This window comes from Chiloscyllium plagiosum, chromosome 22 (genome assembly GCF_004010195.1).
Source record: "Chiloscyllium plagiosum isolate BGI_BamShark_2017 chromosome 22, ASM401019v2, whole genome shotgun sequence".
NCBI lineage: Eukaryota > Metazoa > Chordata > Chondrichthyes > Orectolobiformes > Hemiscylliidae > Chiloscyllium > Chiloscyllium plagiosum.
The window spans coordinates 29,465,533-29,483,521 of NC_057731.1; the positions used below are offsets into that span (position 1 = coordinate 29,465,533).

The window sequence follows — 17,989 nt, forward strand, 5'->3', positions numbered from 1 at the left end:
AGGGAAAAGACATTGCCTGTTTATCCTATTCATGCCCTCATGATGTTACAAACCTCTATAAGGTATAAGGTCACCCTTCAGACCCCGACGCTCCAGGGAAAATAGCCCCAGCCTATTCAGTCTCTCCCTAAAGCTGAAACCCTCCAACCTTGCAACCCTCTTGTGAATCTTTCCTGAACCCCCTGTACAAGTTTCACAATATCTTTCCTGTAGGAGGTAAACCAGAATTGCATGCAATACTCCAAAAATGGCCGAACCAATATCCTGTAAACTACAATATGACCTCCCAACTCCTGTACTCAATGCACTGACCAATAAAGGTAAGTATACCAAATGCCTTGTTCACTATCCTATCTACCTGAAACTCAACCTTAAGGAGCTATGAACCTACACTCCAAGGTCTGTTTGTTCAGCAACACTCCCTAGAACCTTACCATTAAGTGTATAAGTCCTGTCCTGATTTGCCTTTCCAAAATGCAGCACCTCATATTTATCTAAATTAAACTCCATCTGCCATTCCATTTCCATTTGCCTATTGGCCCATCTGGTCAAGATCCCATTGTACTCTGAGGTAACCTCTTTGTCCACTACACCTCAAATTTTAGTGTCATCTGCAAACTTACTAACCAATTCAACAGAGTATATCTCAGAAAAATAAGTCTAGTGCACTGAACTGCAACTGATCATGAGATTACACTCATTTTGAAGAGATTTTAACAAGCAGTATAACTCTGGATACTCTACTGAACAGAAATCAAGACTTTACAAGAGATCATTTCATAATGAAAATAGACTGCACAATACAAACACTCCGGCCATTAAATATACATGTTGTATAATTTTCTGAGTAATGGTATATAAGATTTACTTGCTTTTTACAAAATATATTAAATTACAAACAATAGGATCAATTTAACACAATCCACCAGATAGAAACCAGAAAGAAAATCCATTAAAATGGAGCGGGAGAAATTCCCTCTCAATTCCCAAACCGGAGAACTGCAATTTTGAGTTGCCAAAAGGCACCAGCATCCATCGCTAATGGAATTGACAAAACAGCAATTACTCAGGATCCAACTTCTTTTAAACTTTGAAAAGTTTATCCAAAATAAATTCCCCAATATTTATACGGCTCCAGTTTAGAATGGTCAATAAATCAATAACTTAATGTTTCCAAATAAATGGAGTTGAGTTCTATGATTTGAAATAAAGAGGTACAGCTTCACATGGTTTGAAATGGAAATTTCATTCAATTCACTGATTACTGTTTGTTGAAATGTTATAGGGAGGTATTTTAGAAAGGTGAGAATTACTGGAATGAATGAAAGCTCCTTTCAATCTAAATTGATCTTGTGATCTAATTCATGAATGGTAAAAATGATTGGAGTATTGATCAAATAAAAGAAGCTTTCACCTGAAAGTAAACAATGTTGAAACCCCTAACATAAAGCAAGCAACTTGAAGCAAGCAGCATATTATATGAAATATTGACATTTTCTTTCCAAAAGTAATTTCCTAGAAGTGGCAAACATACTAGACATTGCTCCCGACAATAGCCAGTTACCCTTAGTTGGAGTCCAAGAAACTAACCACCCAGGGAATAGAATTGTGTAACTTATGACTTTTCTAGCTTAAATGTTAACTGCATACAATAGCCCAATGATGAATGTACCAAAGAAAATAAATTTAAAATATTTGGGATAAGTAATGCTTCGTTTACTTTTAGTTCTGCTTGAAGTAATTTTTGCTTCTGTTTGTCCGAACTAGGTGAACCGGAGTTCCATTACTCATCAGGAGCTCACGGCAATGAAGTTCTTGGACGTGAGCTGCTCCTCTTATTGATGCAGTTCATGTGCCAAGAGTATTTGGCAGGGAATCCACGAATCAAGCATCTTGTTGAGGAGACTAGAATCCATTTCTTGCCTTCTGTTAATCCTGATGGATATGAAAAAGCTTATGAAGTGGTAACTTTTCATTAAACTTCCAGGAGTTGTTGCTCCCTATTTATACTTACGTGAACTGAACTTTACAAATTCACCTTTGGTCCCCATTCTGTCCAGAATGTGATGACTCTCTTATGTTGAATTTTAGGGTTCCGAATTAGTAGGCTGGTCTTTGGGCCGTTGGACTCATGATGGCGTTGATATCATGCACAATTTTCCTGACCTCAATTCTGTTCTTTGGGAAGGAGAGGAACGCCGAAGAGGATACAAGAATGTGAATAACCATCACCTACCCATTCCTGAGTGGTACTTATCTGACAACGCCACTGTAAGTGGTGGATCTATGCACGTATAGAATGATTGTTTGGATATGATGTTTCCAATAACAAATTGGTAAGATAAATTATTGGAGATCAGCTTCATAGCCAGAAGATGGACAGAATGGCAGCTAAATAGAGTATAAGCAAAATTAACTAGGTAAAAATTTTTGTTTTAAAAAGATTTTTCATGTTAATCACACCAGCTGTTATAAAAATTACACTTCAGATACCTCATCCCAAAAGCATGCTCAAAGAACAAAGAAAATTACAGCATAGGAACAGGCCCTTCGACCCTCCTAGCCTGCGCAGATCCAGATTCTCTCTCTAAACCTGTCACCTATTTTTTAAGGATCTGTATCTCTCTGCTCCTTGCCCATTCATGTATCTGTCTAGATACATCTTAAATTATGCTATCATGCCAGCCTCTACCTCCTCCACTGGAAATGCGTTCCAAGCACCCAACATCCTCTACGTAAAGAACTTTCCATGCATATCTTCCTTAAACTTTTCCCCTCTCACCTTGAACTCATGATCCCGAGTAATTGAGTTACCGAATCTAGGAAAAAGCTTTTTGCTATGCAGCCTGTCTATACCTCGCATGATTTTGTAGACCTCAATCAGGTTCCTCCCCAACCTCCATCTTTCTAATGAAAATAATGCTAATCTACTCAACCTCTCTTTATAGTTAGCACCCTTCATACCAGGCAAAATCATAGTGAACCTCCTCTGACCCTCTCCAAAGCATCCACATCCTTTTGGTAATGTGGTGACCTGAACTATATGCAGTATTCCAAATGTGGCCAAACCAAAGTCCTATGCAACTGTAGCATTACCTGCCAACTCTTGTACTCAATACCCGGTCCATTGAAGGAACACCTGCCGTCTGCTTTCTTAGCCACTCTATCGACCTGCGTTGCCACTTTCAGGGTACAATGGACCGGAACACCCAGATTTCTCTGTACATCAATTTTCCCCAAGGATTTTCCATTTACTGTAGAGTTTGCTCTTGAATTGGATCTTCCAAAATGCCTCACCTCACATTTGCCCGGATTGAACTCCATCTGCTATTTCTCGGCCCAATTCTCCAACCTATCTATATTCTGCTGCATTCCCTGGCAGTCCCCTTCATTACCTGCTAGTCCACCAATCTTAGTGTCATCTGCAAACTTGATAATCAGACCACCTATACCTTCCTCCAGATCATTTATATACATCACAAACAACAGTGGTCCCAACATGGATCCCTGTGACCAGGTCCGGGTGAGATCTATCCCAGTTTACGGAGGGAAGCGTTCTCTATTTTGGTCGCAGTTCTCTATTTTGAGAAACTCCTTTCCACCAGTACTTTTTGTCTTCTGTTGCCCTACCAGTTCTTGATCCATCTAGCTAGTACACCCTGGACCACATGTGACTTCATTTTCTCCATCAGCCAACCATGGGGAAGCTTATCAAATGCCTTACTGAAGTCCATGTATATGACATCTACAGCCCTTCCCTCATCAATCAACTTTGTTATTTCCGCAAAGAATTCTATTAAAGTGGTAAGACATGACCTCCCCTGCACAAACCCATGCTGTTTTACTGATAAGCCATCTTCTTTCAAATGTAAATAAATTCTATCCCTCAGTGTCTTCTGCAGCAGCTACCCCACCACTGATGTCAGGCTCATCGGTCTATAATTACCTGGATTATCCTTGCTACCTTTCTTGAACAAGGAGATAACATTAACAATTCTCCAGCCTTCTGGGACCTCACCTGTGTTCAAGGATGCTGCAAAGATATCTGTTAAGACCCAGCTACTACCTCTCTCGCTTCCCTCCATAAACTGGGATAGATCTCATCCGGACCTGGGGACTTGCCGACCTTAATGCCTTTCAGAATACCCAACACTTCCTCCCTCCTTATGGCAACTTGACCTAAAGTAATCAAACATCTATCCCTAACCTCAACATCTATCATGTCCCTCTCCTTGGTGAATACCAATGCAAAGTACTCATTAAACATTTATTTTCTACAACAGCACTGCAACTCACCATCACATTCCCACTCACCAGGGCACTTCCACTGAAATCTGGCTGTTGTATTAAACACTTACCTGAAGAACTTGAGAATCACTCAAAGGACTGATGCTTTGCTTCTACACTTGCAGGAAACACTGTTGTCAGGGAAACGTAGAAATTGCTGTGGCACATGCTACTATTTACGCTGGGTGGGAATGACTAAACACCAAGCCCATACAATCAACTCAGTAGTTTACACATAACACATCTGAATTGACTTTCCACATACATCGGCAGAAGTTGGGAAGCCAGAAAAGAAAGTCGTGGTTGAAACTTGTAAACAACAGTTGTTTTTATGTAATTGCTGGTGCTGTGGAATCTGCCCTCTGGTGAAAAGGGTGATGCTGCAGCACTTGCATTTCAGTCTGCATATATCTGTGCAGTATGTTCACAAGTCATGTTTTTGACAAACTGAACAGAGTCTATGACAAACATGTTTTATGAACAGATGTAGTTTTCTGCATCTATGATCAGTAAGCTTGGTTGAACAAATTTTCCTTTAGTGCTGGCTTTATCTGACTGGATGTAGAGCGGTTTTTCAGTGCTCAGTGTTCATGTGTAATCACCCAAGGTTGTTCAAAACCATGACAAATGAACTAATCTAATTATAAGTTTTTTAACTTAGGGCACTCAATTTACCACCTCATAGAAATTGTAGTGTCACGGTATTGCTAACAAATGCTATTTTAACCCAGTGATATATCTTTAGGAAAGTAACCAAAGAAAGATAATTTAGTAATATGGATGTTTCTTCTCATTGTCAATGCGATGCTCATCTATACGTACAAGCTATCAGCAAATAATCAGGAAAATGAATAGAATGTTTTATTGCAAGAGGAGTTGAATTCAAGATTAGGAAGATTATGGTTCAATTATACAGGGCATTGGTGAGACTGCATCTGGTGTTTTGTGTACAGCTTACTGTACTTACAGAAGGATGTTAGAGTCATGGTGGTCTACATCATAGAAGATCCTGAGGAGACATGAATGGGTGGATGCTGAAAGGATGTTTCTTCTTGTAGGCCAATCTATAACTTGGAATCATAGTTTAAAGATAAGTGCTCACCCATTCAGAGATGAGGAAACAATTTGCTCTGAGGATTCTTTGAAATTCCCTTCCTCAAAAGGAAGTGGATGCAGAATCTCTAATTTTTTTAAGACAGAAGTAGATAGATAGGTTGAAAGCCCTGAAGAAGGGCTTATGCCCGAAACGTCGATTCGCCTGTTCCCTGGATGCTGCCTGACCTGCTGCGCTTTTCCAGCAACACATTTCCAGAAGTAGATAGATAGACAGACAGACAGACAGACTGACCGACCACTTGTTGCCAGGAGGCAAACTCAATTTCACGCCACAAAACTGGCAAATTCGGGCACAGCACCCTTTGATGATAATTATTATTGGGTAGTCATTACCGTCTGTGCCCCAACTACCACAGATTCAATGGCATAATCCCAGTATAAGATAAAACTGGATTATGACAAGGAGACTGTCTCCATATATAGCAACCACATTCCCTAAGATTGAAACGGCTTCTAGATTTTTTTTTCACCCTACACATGGCCTAGATTTGCCACAGACTGCCTTTTGAATTGACCCTGAAAACATCCCTGCCATCTTGCACACTGACACTTTGCCCCTACCCCAGCTGGCACCATATCAAATTGGCATGCTATCCACCTGGCATCCTACTTACCTAGCAATATACCTGCTTGGCTTCTTATTTACCTGATGCCCTGTCCCCCTAACAAATAGCACCCTACCTTCACAATGACTTATGGTTTGACTTTAGGTATCAGAATGACTGTCAGAATACAACAGCTGACTGCTGTGAAAAGAGAGTCTGGTTAGCCTTCCCTTGACAGTTCTGTGCAATGGAAGAACAGTCAGAAATGAAGTATGGCTCTGCATTTCTAAGCTAGACTAGAGTGGAATCTTCTCTCAGAATTGCAGAGCTCCATTCTTTCCTGAAAAAGAAGGGCTGGAGTGACAATCTATGTCGTATTGTCACTCATCAGAAAATCTGTACCTAAAGATCTCCTCAGCATTAGTTCTTAGTAGACAGCTGTGCATATATTTCTTTCGGTCAACTGTAGTCTTCTTGATGGAGCATTTAGGCAAATAGGGTACAAAATTAAGACAATAACAGAAGATAGATCTTGGCCAGACCCCTTTAGGAGGAAGTAGGAATGACTATACATCACAGCTCGAAATAAATCTTGAGATTACAAAATTACAATCCCTACAGGGAAAGAAAACTCTTTTGGATAACTTGCATCCATTCAAATTCTGAAAGATTTTGGATTTTTTTCCAATTGACAATGATCAACTTGCTTGAAGACTGCATCCCAATAAAATGTTGGTTACAGGGACAAAGTCATCCTCTATGTAACATTATTGGGCAGAGTCAGCTTGGATTTATGAATCAAAAGTAATGAGTCATAGAGTCATAGAGATGTAAGCATGGAAACACATCCTTCGGTCCAACCCATCCATGCTTCATGAACTTGTTGGAGTTTTTGATAGTACTAACAAAATTGATAAAAAGGAGTTGATGTGCATAGTATACTTGAATTTTCCAAAGGCTTTGGTAGAAGTCCCCTCAGCAGGTTGGTTAGCAAAATTAAAGCATATAGGAATCTGCAAGTTCTCCTCCAGGTCACTCACCATCCTGACATAGAAATATGTTGTTGTTTCTTCAGTCGCTTTGGGGTGAAATCCTGGAACTCCCTCCCTAATAGCATGGTAAGGCTATCCCTACAGCACATGGACTGTAGCGGTTCAAGAAGGCAGCTCCCCAGCACCTTCTCCCGGGCAACGCCCAATCAGTGACATACACACGCACTCACACACACACATACACCGCATGAGTGAATAAAGAAAAGGGAAAATTGGGGTTAATCAGTACATTTTGATGACAAGTAACAAGCACAATGATGAAGATAGTGAATCACAAACCTGGAATCTAAGGATTAACAGGGAATCCAAATGACTCTAAAACACAATCTGTCACAGGAACTTTAAAATGTGAAACAGCTGGGAGTGGGAGGGAGGTAAGGAGGCGTTTTTGTCCATTCATTAAAATGTAGGCAGATTGCATACAGCATGGCAAAATGGGTCAATCCAAACACCTTTCCTATTGAAAGAAGCCGGTGGTGATTGCCTGACAAGATCTGGAACCGAACCAGCTTTGAAGGGTGCACAATGCAGGAGAACCTTGCTGACTATCAGATGCTTGAAATAATGATATTTGTTCCTTTAAAATGTCCAGAAAACAAGTAAAATTAAATAAAAACAGATCAGTACAGATTATTCAAGGTAGCTGCCCCTTGGGCAGCACAGTGGCTCAATAGTTAACACTGCTGCCTCACAGAGACCCAGGTTCAATTCTAGCCTCAGCAACTGTCTATTTGGAGTTTGCACATTCTCTGTGTGAGTGTATGGGCTTCCTTCCAAAGATGTATAGAGTAGATGGATTGGCCATAGTGTACAGGGCTGTAAAGTGGACCAACCATGGGAAGGTCAGTGTGGGCTGAATGGCCTGCTTCCACCCTGAAGAGATTCTAGGAAAATATTATTTCAGAGGCATAAGATAAAATGAGCAAGTTGGGATTTTGATGTCACAGTAAAGAAAACAGATAATTAAAGTAAAGTTATTGCTGTTTCTGGGCAGGATCATTCTGGCAGTGGCTTTTATGGAAGAAGTTTACATATTTGAGAATAATAAAAACACTTGGATTGATACACAGCCAAAATATTCATCAGTAACACCAGTCAGATTCTTAGCTCCTTCATGTTGACACCTCATCCAAGAATCATCTGAGGTTTACCACCATGCCAATGCCTACAATTTAATTATGTTCAAAGTTGGCATGTCACAGTTTGAATTGAATTAGTATTTACACTACCAACCGCTCATCAGGCTCTGCACAACCTCGTTTGTGAATCAGTTAAGCCTATTATTAAAGAAGGTAAAAAGGTTATGAACTAGCAAATTATTAATTAACATTAGCATGAGCACTTAAAAGTGAGTTTGCATATTTTGTTGGGGTAAACTGTAAAATAAACTGCAGAGATTATAAGGTCAGCCAAGTATAGGAATGCAGCATTAACTGCTCATCGTTTATAAATTCATAGTTGAGACCAATGTCTGAGTCTGAAATAATTTGCTGAGATTAGTTTTGGTTTAAAATTCTTAAGTATCTGAAAAATTAGTAAGTCATTGAATACAATACAGTCTCTATGATTTTGTTTACTACCCGTTTGAGAATTTGTACCACCTCATTTTGATGAGCTGGCAATCATGAACTGGCTCCTCTTTCTTTTTCATGCATGGTACAGACCTCTGAGTGATTAGAATAATTGGGAACTCCTAGCTCTCTTGTTCCTCCTGAAGTCTGAGCTGTTGTGTGAGTTATAGACTGGCACTGCTAACTGATGTTGAGTTACCTGATGCTGGATTGTATCTTGCCTTCCCTGAACTTATACGTCTTAAGTGATAAACTTAATCGCAAACTTCTGCAAACTTTCCCTTTCTGTTATAATTTCTCTCCTCTAAATTTCCACAGCCTTCTACATGTTCCAGATAGTCTTCATTGGGAATTGGGGACATACTTCCAGTCATTAGGGCCATACCTATCACATAGGAAGGTGGTTGTGGTTATTGGAGGTTAGTCATCCCAGCTCCAGTACTTCTCTGCAGGAGTTCCTCAGAGTAGTGTGCCATGCACAACCATCTTCAGCTGCTTCATCAATGACCTTTCCTCCATTATAAGGTCAGAAGTGAGGATTTCTGCTGATGAATGCACAATGTTCAGGACCATTTTTGATTGAAGCCATACATGTCCAAATGCAGCAAGACCTGGACAATTACCAAATTTATGCTGACAATTAGCAAATGACATTTGTGCCACACAAGTGCAGGGGGTGACCATCTCCATTAAAAGAAACTCTAACCATTGCCCTTGAAATTCAATGACACAGACATCACTGAATCTCCCACTGCCATCAACCCGGGGTCACCATTGACCTTGAACTTTGGCTTCTAGAGCAGGTCAGCAAGTAACTTACCTCCCATCTTCTCAAAGCCTGCCTACCGTCTACAGTGCACAAGACAGGAGTGGGATGGATTACTCTACATTTGTCTGGCTGAGTGCAGATCCAACAACATTCCAGAGGCTTGGCACCATCAGGACGAAGGTGCCCTGTTTGTTTGGTACCAAATCCACAAGCATCCAATCCCTCCACTACTGATGCTCAGTAGCAGAGGAGTGTAATATCTTCAGGGTGAACTGTAGAAGTTCACCAAGGTTCCTTAGACAGTGCCTTCCAATGCATAACCATTATTCTTCAGAAGGATAAAGACAGCAAAGACATGGGAATGCCAACATGAGCGATTTCCCCTCTAAGCCACTCCCCAACCTGACTTGGAGGTAGACCACCATTCCTTCAGTGTCATTGGATCAAAATCCTGAAACTCTCTGCTTAATGGCATTGTGTGTCTATCTACACCAAAGGCATTACAGTTGTTTAAGAAGGCAGCTCTCTACCACAGTCTCCTGGGCAATTTGGAATGGGCAACCAATGTTGGCCAGACAGTGTTTCCCATATAATAAAATAAAACAAGAGATGGAATTCCTAAACTTCCTATTGCTAAAGCTACTCAAACAATTCAAGCTAAACTAAGAATGAAGGGCAATAATGAAAGACAAAAAAACACAAATATAACTTTTTTTCTTAAATAAGCTTCAATTTTATTGACCAATTAGAATGGTGTGTTGAAGTCTCTCTGTTGGTATCCACAGTGATTTTAAAATTTATGAAGGATTGGTGCCTAGTAATGTCCATACATATATTTATATCCTGCTTTCTCATGTTTTTACTAAGAAAGCAAGCAAACACTGGTTCAAATCAGAAGGACATCTGTGTTTAGCAACTTAAAATCCATCTTGGGCCTATAGTTCTGACAGCTCCTATCACTGTTTTGTTTGGATAAACATTCTTGGTTTAATTCAGAAAACTCTTTCCTAGTTCACAGTTTAACTACATGCTATACTTTGAGCCAAACTTAAGGCAGTTCTCCTATTAGATTTCGAGTTACATTCAATCAATTATCTTTCACATTCAAGACATACTCAGCAGGTTGACCTGAAAATTATTCATCAGTCTGAAATGAGTCAAGTTAAATGAGTTCAGTAGCAAGTGTAAGTAAATGTAAAACAGATGGGTCAGCAGTGAATATCCACACGTGTGCATGCCAATGTCAGCTTTGCAAATATATTTATAAAATAATTCATTTTCTATATTCTTTAATTATTTTATTGGCAACTGAGGCAACATACCTGACCTCAGTGCACAATGCTTATTAAAATGCAGGCTCACTTGCCTTCATATTGTTAGAACAAATAATAAAATGGCAAGAATTCCCCAAATAAATGAAATTCTGACCAATAAATACCGTTTAGTTTCTAGTTATAGATGTCTAAATCCATTTGAGTGAATGATCCATTTACTGTAACTTTACTCTGGGTGAATTATAGCATTTGCAATGTTTTTAATATTGTGCTTAACCAAACCTTGGACAAGTTTTCTATTTGCAGCAATGAATTTTTCCATTTTAAATGCCAGCTACCTTGTATGGATTCTTAAGCCAATTATTCCTCTTCAGTGTTATATTGCCAAAATGATAATTTGCAGGTTTTAGACAGAACCCAAACAGTTGCACAAAACATCAGGAGTAATGTGGATAGCATGGGCTCTCAGTGGAAATCTCTGCATATAGCAAATGGATAGGAACAATGAAAAGGGGATGTCACAGTAAAGGGACAAATGCTACACCAAGCATCCAGCAAAATCACAGAACTAAAGGACATGAGGGTAAGGTTTTCCGATATCAGTCGAGCTGGAGAGACTCTGCAGTCTGCTGAGAAGCAGTTCTCTCACATTGTGTTTGCTTCTATTCCCTCCGCTGGTCACAATTCCAAAATAATAGGGAGATCATTAACAGTAGAACAAATTAACTACTTTTCTCTGAATTTGGTTAATTCAAAATGTTCCCTGTATATTCCATATCTCCTTAGACTACATGGTGATGTAGTTAGGCTGGTCAGATGACCAGAATAGTAGCAAATGGAATTTAATGAGGCAAAGTGTGAGGCATTATGAGAGGGCTATCAAGGCAAAGGAGTACACAATGAATGGCAGGGCCTTAGGATAGTTAGCGGGTCCTTGGTATTATGCACATGAGACTCCAACCAGGTGTGTACATGTGACTCCAGATCAACAACAATGTGGTTGACTCTTAACTGCCCTCTGGACAATTAGGGATGAGCAATAAATTAATAAAAATTAATTTTAAAAAGTCCACAGATCCTTGAAAGCAACAGGACAAGAGGATACGTGGCTAAGACAGTTAAGAAGGCAAATGAGATACTTGCTTTTAGCATTAAAGACATTAGATACAAGAGTGGTGTTTATGATGGAATTGTATAAGTTATTAGTGGGGAACCAGGTAGGTGAGTTGGTTGGACGATAGTTTGAGATGCAGAGTGATGCTAACAATGCGGATTCAGTTCCCACACCAGCTGAGGTTATCATGAAGGACTTTTCTACTCAATCTCTCCTGCTGCTTGAGGCATGATGACCCTCAGGTAAAAACCACCACCAGTTGTCTCTCTCTAATTAGAGAGCTGCCCTATCTGGTTTAAAAAGACAATGGTGACTTTACCTTTATAAGATGATAGTTAGGCTATAATTGGAGTACTGTACGCAGTTCTGATCATCACATTATAGGGTCTAGATGATTGCCTTGAAGAGGATGCAAAAGAGATTGATGAGGATGTTGCCTGGACTGGAGCTATGATGAGAGTTGAGATAAGTGGGGGTCATTTCCCTTTGAGCAGAAAAGCCGATGGAGAGATCTGATCAAAGTGTACAAAATTATGAGAGGCAAGCTAGGAAAAAAATCTTTCTGTTTAGTAAAGCAATCAATAACCAAGGGAGCAAACATTTAAGTAAAGAGTCAGGAGTTTTAGAGAGAATTTAAAGAAGAATATTTTCACCCAGGTGATAGGAAGTTTGTGGAACTCACTGCCTGAAAGGTCTTTGAGGAGAGAACCATCACACATAAGTGTGTTTGGATGAACATTAGAAATGTCATCGCATACAAGGTTAAGTGCTGAAAAGTGAGACTAAAGTAAGTAGGTGCTTGATGACTGAGAAGAACATGATGGGCTGAAGGGCCTTTTTCTATGCTGCAAAACCATATTTCTATAACTGTGTGTATATTTGCCTTTTTTGACCACTACTGTTAACAATTCAATTTCACACCTACCAGAGGTCATTTTTTAAATTCTATCATCAGATAGTCAATCTAACTAAAAATGCAACGTGATTTATATTTTATAGTGCGTTTTCCAAGCTGCTTATTATTGCTTTCACTAGGTATGCATTTCTCATCCTCATACTGCAGATAGGTTTCTCAGATAGGCCAATGCCATGTAAGGCAGCTGCAAGGACTGTAATTTGAGGCATTTGGAGCTGAGGTAGCTATGTCTTAAGAACCTATTGTGGGCTACGCTGATGGGGAGAGAAGCCTGTGCCTCTGTTCTTTCCTTCATGTGATTTCAGGGCATCCTTTCCTGTAAGTCCAGCAGGCAACCTCTCCACTGTGGGCTTCTTGAAGAGTGATGTGAAGTTCAGCATCTGTAAACTTGTATTTGGACCTCCCCTATTCCCCCACTTTTTTGACTCCTCCTTGATTGTGAGCTATCAGAATATGAAAGATGAGTCACAAAGAACCTTTCAATAACAGACCACTATACTTGTAGAGTTTTGACAAGAAATAAATATCAAAGTGAACTGAATCCCCCATCCCTCAATTCATACCCAGTTCCCAATTCTACCAGGATTAGTGGTGATCTTATTATTGGGTTCAACTACCTCCATCGGGTATAATGATACTGCAAGCAGCAACTTTGATTGTCAGAGTTGGAGTGCACTAAATCTCAAAGTTTCTTCTATAGAGAGTTAATTAATGTTTTACATTTCGAAGTTTGACTCTACCAAAGTCATTACAAGTCAACCTACAACTCTGAGACAGTGGCACAGAAGGCTTTACATTTATTTAACCTGCATATACAATTTTGTGAGGAACTGCTGTTTTGTTTTTAACCATACTTTGTTTTGGTTGAAAATGGCTTATATCAGAATTGGACAAGTCTTTAAATATATTTTGTGATTAATTAGTCTTCCAGTCTGTGTTCTGTGGGTCTTCATAGCAAGCACAGGCCAGACGTCTGAGTTACTTTTATACAATGCTTATTAGCAGACTGTATATGATGGTAAGGCTACAAAACAGCAATACTGCACGCAGTAGAGGTTCCAGTCTCCCAGAAAAGTACTAACACAGGTTACTGAAGTCACAGGCACACCACAGCTTACCTCAGAAGCACATTTACATTATCATTACAATTACTATCTTTACAATTAGAAAACTATAGTTTTGTTTGGTTTTGCATCCACTGAGTATCAATGAAGAACAGCTAGACAGACATATTAATCTTTCTCTTCATGTAGTGCCATATGGACTCATAAAAAAAGAGCAGAAGCCTTTGGCCCTTCAGGCCTGCTTGAACATTAAATAAGATCACAGCTGATTTGTTTGTGTTTCAAATTCCACATTCCCAGGTTTCACCGGAGGCTCACTGTTGCCTAGTATGGTGACGAAACACCTGAAAACAAACCTTCCAGCTCAGCGAGCAAATTTACATCCAGAACCTCAATCTGATCTGCAAATCTTCTCAAACCCCACTCCACATTTCCATCTCCCTAATAACCTTCAATTCCCTTGCCTAACAAAAATCTGTCCTCCCTTGCCCTAAAATGTATTCAATAACCTCACCTCTAACACGTTCTGAGACAGAATTTCAAAGTCTCTGAGAGAAAAAAATCCTTATCAGTGTCCTAAAAAGGAAGTCCCTAACTTTAAAACGTCCTTCCTTTCAGGATCTTGTACAATTCAATCAAATCACCCCTCAGGATTTTAAACTCCTGTGTAAGCAAGCTCTGCCTATCCAGCTATTCCCAAAAAGAAAACTAATGATTTATGCATGATATCGGTCTCGAGCAAGGCATTAACATTTGTTTTTATTGTAGGTTTTGAGGGAGAAGGGCATGAACATGTGTGCAGTTTAATGACAGTTTAGCTTATCTAAATCCTTGGAGTATGTATCAAGTATTTGTAAGAATATATATTCAGGATATCAGGAGTTAATGAGAGCTGCACATCTTTCTTATTCTGCATAAAGTATTTGACTAAATTCTGATTGAAAATAATTGATTTTACAGGTAGCTGTTGAGACACGTGCAGTCATTGCCTGGATGGAAAAAATTCCATTTGTTTTGGGTGGAAATTTACAAGGTGGAGAATTGGTTGTGACATATCCGTTCGACATGACACGGTTTAGCACAAAAGTCCATGAATACTCTGCCACGCCAGATGATCATGTTTTCCGGTGGCTGGCTTTTTCTTATGCTTCCACTCACCGTCTCATGACAGATGCAAATAGAAGAGTATGCCACACAGATGATTTTGCTAAAGAAGATGGAACCATAAATGGGGCATCATGGCACACAGTAGCAGGAAGTAAGTGTGAAACATGTGCATGAATGTAATGAGCAAAGAAATAGTAATTAACAATTAGCCCACAGCTATATGCTTTTCTAATTCAGACCTAAGTTGGCTTTCATGCAACTTTCCATTTCTGAAGGTGACAGATTACCATTAGTGTTGTGCAAATTTCATCCATGTCAATTTTTTTGTTGTTGTTTTACCAGAAGCATTTGTCAGCTTAAATGGCTTGTTGCCTGTACAAAAATAGCAGAGGAATTTAATCTGACTGCATTCAGAAATTGGATGGTGATTCCTACAATTATGCCTTAAACATTCACAGGCAGTCACAGTAACATGCTGTGTGTGAGCAGCAATACTTTGTGGACTATTGTAACATATTTTAATTGTGTCATTGTATCTATGAGTTTGCATAGAATCATGGAAGGTTAAAATAATTAGCGAGTTTTGAGAAGATTTGCAGCTCAGGTTGAGCTACAAATAATTGTAGACCATTTCTCACCTGATAAGCAGTTATTTGCTCCATCTTCTCAAATTTGTTCCTTGATCATTATGCCTTGCTTTCTTTCCCCTTTCTCTCAAAGACATTATAATACCTACTCATTCCCCAAATGCTTTGTTTCACCCTCATAAACATTTTCTGTTATTTAAAGATTACTATAGTGCAACATCCTATTTTTGAGGCCTACAAAAATAAGAAATAATATTGGAAGTTAGACTTGAAATTAATTGCCCTTGGAGTCTTCATTTTGACTGATCTGTTCCATTATTAGTTATCAACTCCTGTACCTATATAAGCTTAAAAATAGATTAATCCTCCCCATAATGCAAGATAAGGCAGATACTGGAAATGTCAAATAAAAACATAATACTGGAGGACCTCAGTACGTCTGGCAGCATCTGCAGAGAGAAAAACAGAATTAATGTTTGAGTTCGGTTTGACTCTTTAGAACTGATGAATCTTCACTCACTGTTAAACTGTTTATGTCTGCATGCATCTTGTGGGCAGTGGGATATAACGGAATCCAGCAAAGTAAAAATGATCTAAATCAAACTAAACTTTTACTAAATATTTATTTAGGCTGATGGAGAAACAAAAATCACATTAGTGTTTCAGGCAGTACAAAAAAAGCGTATATGAGACAATCTATGAAAACAGTGCATCAGATGACAATAATTAACATAGATAATTCAATTTTTTTCAAAAAACAATTGATAGTAAGCTTTGTGACAGTGACCTTAATGAATATGCTGTAAATGACAAAAAAAATCTGTTACGACAGCTAATATGAAATGAATCACTTCCCGCAAGCTGTTAATCAAAACAGTATAGAAAATTTAAATATTCAGCAGAGAAGTGAAATGTCAGCAGAGTTTCAAACAAATCTTTGAACAGAATTTATATTATTGTTCATTTCAAATACTTCTGCTTTGAAACATTTTATTAAAAATGTGAATTTTGCAGGGGCTGGGATTTCTTACCATTTTTCTAGTTTGTCCTTAGTAGATTGAAATAAGAACCCACAGAGCTTGATTTCCAATATTTTTGACAGACAGTGGAAATATCTAAGTGTCCAAGACATGGTGTATTTAACTGAAATGCCTACAGTTACAGTTACATATTAGCACTTTAATTCAGAATATATCCACACTACAAGAAACATTGTTAGTGTTGCTGTGTGGGTTGTTTCGACTGTTCGCATGCCTGATATGTTGTGCGTGCTCCATCAGCTTCCAATAATTTAAAATTATTTCTGTGCTGCACGACAATTTGGCATCACCAGAGCACAGTCACAACTAGAGGTTGCTTGGTGAAGTCAAACGGGTGAAGGTACGCTACTGACATTTTACTGTGGTGGGGTATTTGCACATTTGAATAGCGTTTGGTGTGTGTGCAACCCATTCGGGTACAAGCAAATATACCTCTGATTATACTCCTAATACACCTTGTCCACTAGCTTGCTGAGGGTAAGTGATAATCCAGTAAGAATGCTGATCCTACCATGAAGATGTAGCAAATTGAAATGAGATGGAGATACGTATCATTTCAAATAAGGCCTCACCAAAAGATTTGCACAAGCTAGGTTAACTTCTTTTTAACTTGTAAATGGGATAATGTGGAGATAGATTTTAAAGGTCAATTCACTTTGTTAACAATGTTCAGTTAACCTTCAATAAATACATGATAATCATACCCATGCCTTTTTCTCTTTTTCATTGGACCATCCTTGAATGGGTGCTCATAATTCCTGTTTTCCATTTCAGTGTGGTCACAGACGCCCACATTAAAATTCAAACTACTTCTAGAATACTCCTAGACACATAGCTATCCAGAACACAGAGAGAAACTATTTTGCCCATTGTGTCTGTGCCAATTAACAAAGCTCTTATTACAGTAACACTTTTTCCAACTTTTGCCACATAGCCTTGGTGGCTAGGGCAACATAACTGATTAATTAAATACTGATTAAATGTTACATAAGTTTCTGACTCAACCACTTTGTCAGGCAGTGATTTCCAAGCCCCTACCATTCTCAGGGCAAAGGGGCTTCTCTTCAGCTTTCCACTTCTTACCTTAAATTTATGCCACCTGGTTATTGACCCACAAATGAAAAAAAGGTGTCTTCCTAACCACCCTATCTATATAGCTGAAAATGTGTTGCTGGAAAAGCGCAGCAGGTCAGGCAGCATCCAAGGAACAGGAGAATCGACGTTTCGGGCATAAGCCCTTCTTCAGGAATGAGGAAAGTGTGTCCAGTAGGCTAAGATAAAAGGTAGGGAGGAGGGACTTGGGGGAGGGGCTTTGGAAATGCAATAGATGGAGGGAGGTCAAGGTGAGGGTGATAGGCCGGAGTGGGGTGGGGGCGGAGAGGTCAGGAAGATGATTGCAGGAAGACCACTCCCTCCGTGACTCCCTCGTCAGGTCCACACCCCCCACCAACCCAACCTCCACTCCCGGCACCTTCCCCTGCAACCGCAAGAAATGCAAAACTTGCGCCCACACCTCCCCCCTTACTTCCCTCCAAGGCCCCAAGGGA

General features: G+C 39.4%; 1 protein-coding gene across 1 annotated transcript in view; it reads left to right on the forward strand.

The window, feature by feature from the left end:
• The window catches only part of cpxm2 (carboxypeptidase X (M14 family), member 2), a 182,325-nt gene that overhangs the window by 130,864 nt on the left and 33,472 nt on the right, over positions 1 to 17,989 (forward strand). The window contains exons 9-11 of the mRNA XM_043712660.1: positions 1,768 to 1,964; positions 2,092 to 2,271; positions 14,669 to 14,966. Of these exons, the coding sequence (XP_043568595.1) occupies positions 1,768 to 1,964; positions 2,092 to 2,271; positions 14,669 to 14,966 (675 nt within the window). The remainder of the gene's footprint in view (positions 1 to 1,767; positions 1,965 to 2,091; positions 2,272 to 14,668; positions 14,967 to 17,989) is intronic.